The sequence below is a fragment of the Anneissia japonica genome, unplaced genomic scaffold (assembly GCF_011630105.1).
Source record: "Anneissia japonica isolate Jap-2015-1 unplaced genomic scaffold, ASM1163010v1 scaffold2471_len1564793_cov202, whole genome shotgun sequence".
Classification (NCBI taxonomy): Eukaryota; Metazoa; Echinodermata; class Crinoidea; order Comatulida; family Comatulidae; genus Anneissia; species Anneissia japonica.
The window spans coordinates 786,948-792,533 of record NW_022709610.1 but is presented as its reverse complement, the minus strand read 5'-3'; the positions used below and the strand labels follow the sequence as shown (position 1 = coordinate 792,533).

General features: G+C 28.4%; 1 protein-coding gene across 6 annotated transcripts in view; it reads left to right on the top strand.

Moving 5' to 3' along the window:
* The window catches only part of LOC117106818 (sorting nexin-13-like), a 41,926-nt gene that overhangs the window by 12,581 nt on the left and 23,759 nt on the right, over positions 1-5,586 (top strand). For 5 of the 6 annotated variants that reach the window (XM_033248281.1, XM_033248282.1, XM_033248283.1 and 2 more), the window contains exons 6-8: positions 1,715-1,833; positions 2,996-3,106; positions 5,386-5,558. In XM_033248281.1, the coding sequence (XP_033104172.1) occupies positions 1,715-1,833; positions 2,996-3,106; positions 5,386-5,558 (403 nt within the window). Of the gene's footprint in view, positions 1-343; positions 462-1,714; positions 1,834-2,995; positions 3,107-5,385; positions 5,559-5,586 lie in introns of those variants that run through there. The other variant, XM_033248286.1, reaches the window with a different exon arrangement.

Genomic DNA, 5,586 nt, shown 5'->3' with positions numbered 1-5,586 from the left:
AGCCTCCGTGGTCTAATGGTTATGACGCTCGCCTTGACAGCGAGAGGTCGCAGGTTCGAGTCCCGCCAGAGGCATTTTATTACACAATTTCTTTATTCATTTATTTACAGGACTACATTCGTTGAGAGCTATGCTACACGATGTATTTATTAAGTCCTTTATTCGAACACTGTATTTACCTTTCTTTGATGATTTATATATGATTTACAGTGTTAACGGCTACCTTGATTTATATTATATAAAAAATATAGACCGTACATGAATAAAAAATTACATTAAAATTGATTTATAAATGAAAGTAACATAAAACTGTATTGCTTTATATTGATCATGTTTTAGGTGTTGGAGCTAGCTTTTAGAGATTATATTCACGACTGGTATTACCAACTTAGTGACCACAAAGAATTTTTATACAATGCCAGACAAACAACGCAGAGTATTATTATCACATTCGCTAATAGGTAAGTAATTTGTTCAATCTTTGTACCTCATTATTATTAATTATGCTAAGTTATTGAATATCAATATGAGAAGAAGATGCAAGTTAGCTTGAAGCTTAAATTTTTGGCCATACTTTTTTGCAGTAATGGCAGGATAGGCCTACAAACAACATTATACTGGTTCCATATTATGGCTGCTGCGGATCCACTGGGGGCCCAGGTGCAATTTCTAATTCCAAATTCCAAATTTGGAATAGTAATATAATCATTTAATTTAATTGTAAATAAAATGTCATAAATTTCAAATTTTTTAGCAAATTATATATTTTTTGTTAAAGTCTTAACAATATTTTCCTTAATTAAATCAACTATTATTAAATTAATTCTTTTTTTAAATATTTGTATGTTTCTTGTATGTAATTTTTTTAAATTTTTTCCCCCACCTTTGTTAAACTTCAATTTTGATTTGATTTGAGATTGCAATAACGTTTTTCGTATTTCGTATAATGACAAAAGAAGTCAATTAAAAATTAAAACTATTTAAAAAAACAGGCTACATTAATAGTGTTTGTTTAAAATACATGAAAAAACCCCGACAAATACAGTGATGTAGTGGCAACAACCTTGGAACTCTTCCGGTGCTCTTCCCCCAGCATTACCCCAGTACTTTGAAAGATTTGTAGGGCAGAAAGAAACATGTATATCTACTGTAGATATACTCAATCTTAAAAACCTGTTAGTAAGTAAAGGATGCTGCAAGGCGAAGTGTTGTGAGTACAGTAGATGTCAAGCTAAATATCAAATGAGAATTATAATGTCATTACAGTACAATTACATACCATAGGCACTGATGCTTAATTAGCTTTATTTTTTAGATTTTAAAAGTAAGTTTTAAACATATAATTTGTGGAGGGTGGGGGAGGGATTATCAACTTTTATTTCTTTTCCAAACTTTTCTTTTTATTTTTTTTTTGTATATTATAATCCCAAAATGATTAGTAATAAAGCTATTCATATTACTATTTTATTCTTTAATAATTAAATAAATAAAATATTTAATGTCATCTAAAAACAATGCTACTCTTATTTTCAGGTTTGGATCCCATCAAACAGTGTATTTTGCTGTATGGACTTGTTTCCAAAATAAAGTTGATAGATTTTGTATAATGCTAGTGATCTAGTATTTTGTTTCTTTTCTATTATCAGTCATTAAAACTAAAAATATATAATACATCAATCATTTTCTCATTACTTCCATTATTTTAAAATTTCAGATCAAAAAATGTTGACTGGGTTGATTACACCACAAGGAAAACAGTAGATGACTTTGCATCGCACTTAAGACTTTTCCGCAAAGCTCAAGACAAGCTTAGACGACAGCGGCTTCAAGAAGGTATTTTGGACAAAATTTAGTGCAGTGTATCGGAATCCTTTTAATCTCCTAATGCTAGCATTAGACTTGTGACTGAATTCCAGGATAGTGAATTCAGATCAACACTAATCTCAAGCTGGTAGTTTCAATCCTCTTTATTAATCTCAGCCTGGCCAATTCTATCTCCTCTAATGCCAATATTTGTCTCTATACAAAGAAAATAAAACATGGAGTATGGAGAAATAGCGAACTTTATAAATAGATATACCGGTATTTGAATTTTATACTTTAATTGATTGAATATATTTTTAATATGTATCATGAGTGCTTCTTGTAGTGGTAGGATTGCAAAATGTAGTTGTATCTTTCTATCCAGAAATACAAGTTGGTTTCTTGCACTGTAGAAAGGTTCAAATTCCAATACACCGATTACCAGCTGCACCTTTATGGAATCACGGTTGTTATTGTGTGACTTAGTTGACCTTTGAACTATTTCCATCTGCATCACCTGTTTAAATTTTATTTTTTATTTATTTGAACCATATTTAATGAGGGTGATCCATCCAGCAGAAGCTGATCTTTTGGGACCCTCAAAGAAATGTATAAATATAATAGAATGACTATTGATATTTTGATGTAAGTCACTTTTTATTGATTAATATAGTACTTTGTTTAGATCACACATTTTTGCTAATATTGTTATCAACAACCATGAATGCACCATCTCATCCAATAGCAAACATGAAAAACAGCTCTTACGTCGATTCTTTGTCTCAATCTGTTTATAATTCAGTTGACTCACTGACATGTTATAAATTTATAATATAAGAACAATCAATAAAACACATCAAATTGCTATGGTAATGGAATGTGATGCAATAATGTAGAATAATGTAATGCACATATATAATATTCATTCTGCTAGTCACAGATTAAATGATTTGTGGAGCACTTTAATCTGCTACTTTTAATGTAACTACTTGGTGGTTACCTTTACATTTTATATTTTTTTTCAGTTCAATTACATATTCACGCATAAAATATAAAAATAAGAACAATCAAATTTTAAGAAATATGAAGTCCACATGATTTTTAACTCTTGGAACAGGAAAACAAAGACACATAAGCAAGAGTCTACATGATTTTGCCAACTTTTTAATGGCACATATTTTTGTTTTTACAGATTTCGAAGATAAAGACATTAGTATAGAAGATATCTTCTTTGATTTAGAATTAGAAATGGAGAAAGATCTTTGCAGGGATCGAATATGTACCAAAGAAGAACATGAAATAGGTACAGTATTAAAAAAAATTAAAAGAAAAAAATTTGTTAAAAGATTTGTGGTATATGGAGTAGTTTGTGTTTTTTTTTTTTGCTGATTTATACATACAGAACAGGATTATTTTTTAAAAAAACACTTTAAAATTAATGCCAACTTTTATTTCATAATGTTGATAAAATGTCTGATGTACCTGATACCAATTGTCCTAGTATTGTTAGCTTTAATTCATATTTTATTCTAATGCCAAATAAAGTAGTCTCTGGACTATCGTTTAAAAAACATTCGTCTTTCATATTAGAAGAAAATAACCATTAAGAAATTCATGAAGACATTTTGTTTTCCATTAGTGTTTGCATTTGTTTAATAATAATAATAACAACTTTATTTTAAAATGGAGAAAACTTGTATCACCATATTGGTGTTTTTCACAAGGCAGTTTTTGCAAGAAGATAGAAATGAAATGAAGAAACTTAAATTTAAAAAACATACATATATATTGAAATACATTCTGAGCAAAGAAATGTAAAATACTAAAATATTAACATTATAAAGACTAAAAAGTGATGTCATGACAATGTAGAACAGTTTAAAGTTTTTTGTTCGTTATTCAAAATATTTAATCCTGTCAGTTATTTGTAAGTCTTTTAAAAGTATAAATATTATTAGTAGTTGTTGCTAAATTATTTAAATTATTTATGTTATTTCGGATTTTTTTTTTATATTCAGTCTTTAGTTTATGTAAGCGTAAAATGTCATTTGACCCTGTTTCATATATATCTTCATGTTCATGGAACCAGTTTCTTAAGTAGGATGGTGCTAAATTAATCATTATCTTATGCATTGTTACAGCTTCATTGGTATACTGTTTTGTTTTTTGTTGTTTTTTTTTTTTTCTAAATTTGGCTAATTTAAGTCTCTTAGTGCCTATAAACTGGAATCGTATCTGGACTTTGGAGTTATTATTTTTGCTGCTCTATTTTGTAGTACTTGGAGTTTATTTCTAAGTGTTTGGTTACAACGACCCCATACAACATTGCAATAGTCAAAATGGTGGGAAATGATCTATTTATACATATTTTGGGGAAAAATTTTACTGCATTTTTTTAGGTAGTAGGTTCCAGAGTACTTTATTTTTTACATGCTTAATTTGTTTTTGCCACTTTAAATTGTCATCAATAATGACACCTAAATGCTTACATTGATTGACTTTTTGTAGTTTTGAACCATCTATATTAATGTTTAGATCCATGTTAGTCAGCTTGTTTAATTTTTGAGGAGTTCCTAGAATCATATATTCTGTTTTTTTAACATTTAAACTTAATTTGTTACCTGCTAACCATACTTTCACATTGTTAACATCATCATTTAATTTTTTTATAACATCGATGTCTTTTGCAGCATAATATAGGGTAGTATCCTCAGCATACATACTTACACTTACATTAAAAACAGATTTTGGTTAATCATTCATAAAGAATAAAAATAAGTGGTCCGAGTATTAATCCTTGTGCGCCACAAGGATTATTGCACTGTATAGAGTTGACATTATTGATATTAGTAGTATGTGTACGATTAGTTAAATAATTTTCAAACTGTTTAACAACTTGATTATCAAAATTAAAGGTATATAATTTATTTATTAGTATTTTATGGTTGACCATATCAAAGGCTTTTTTATATCAAACAATATAAGTCCTACATATTTACCATTTTCAATAATCTCTATCAAATCTTCTTTTTTTTTTCTTGATATCCTGATTTATTAATATTTAGTTTTCAGTATTCATTCCACAATTGAGGAATATTTCTTTACTGGCTTTAATATTGCATTCTCTCATTAGTATTATTACTTTCTGTGAGCCAAGGACTATTATATGACTCTTATTTTTTACTTGTAGCATTATTCCTGAGATAAATTGCTAGAGTGCATAGAGACTTTGTTTATTTTATTATTGATAGTTTAATACTAGTTGGCCTACATACTTATTATAATGTATTTATTATATACGTAATAATACACAAATTAGAGTGTCATACAATATTGCCGTAGGTAATTATGGAAATTGGAATGTTGACTTACTGTATGAATGTTAGTGCTTATTACCTCAACTGCAGAGGAGTATAAATAATAATAAATAGTAATGTGAATTATACTTATGATGTGTTGTTATTTTGTAGTACTGTGTTGTTTTATTAGAGTTTCAATGTCTTATCAGGTCTGTTTTTGTGTCCTTAAATACTGTTGAATAAATTAACAAATCAATTAAGTGTCATTTTTTCTACTTTTCAGAATATCTTCAAAGTATCTGTGAGCTTCTTTTATTCTTACTATTACCAGCAGATGACTTTCATAGTAAACATTTTAGATTTATAATCCGTGAGCTGGTAGTCTTTGGAGTTATACGACCTATTATAGAGATGGTTGTTGACCCTGATTACATTAATCAGACTATAGTGTGGTGGGTAAGTACAAAATGTAAAAGTATATACA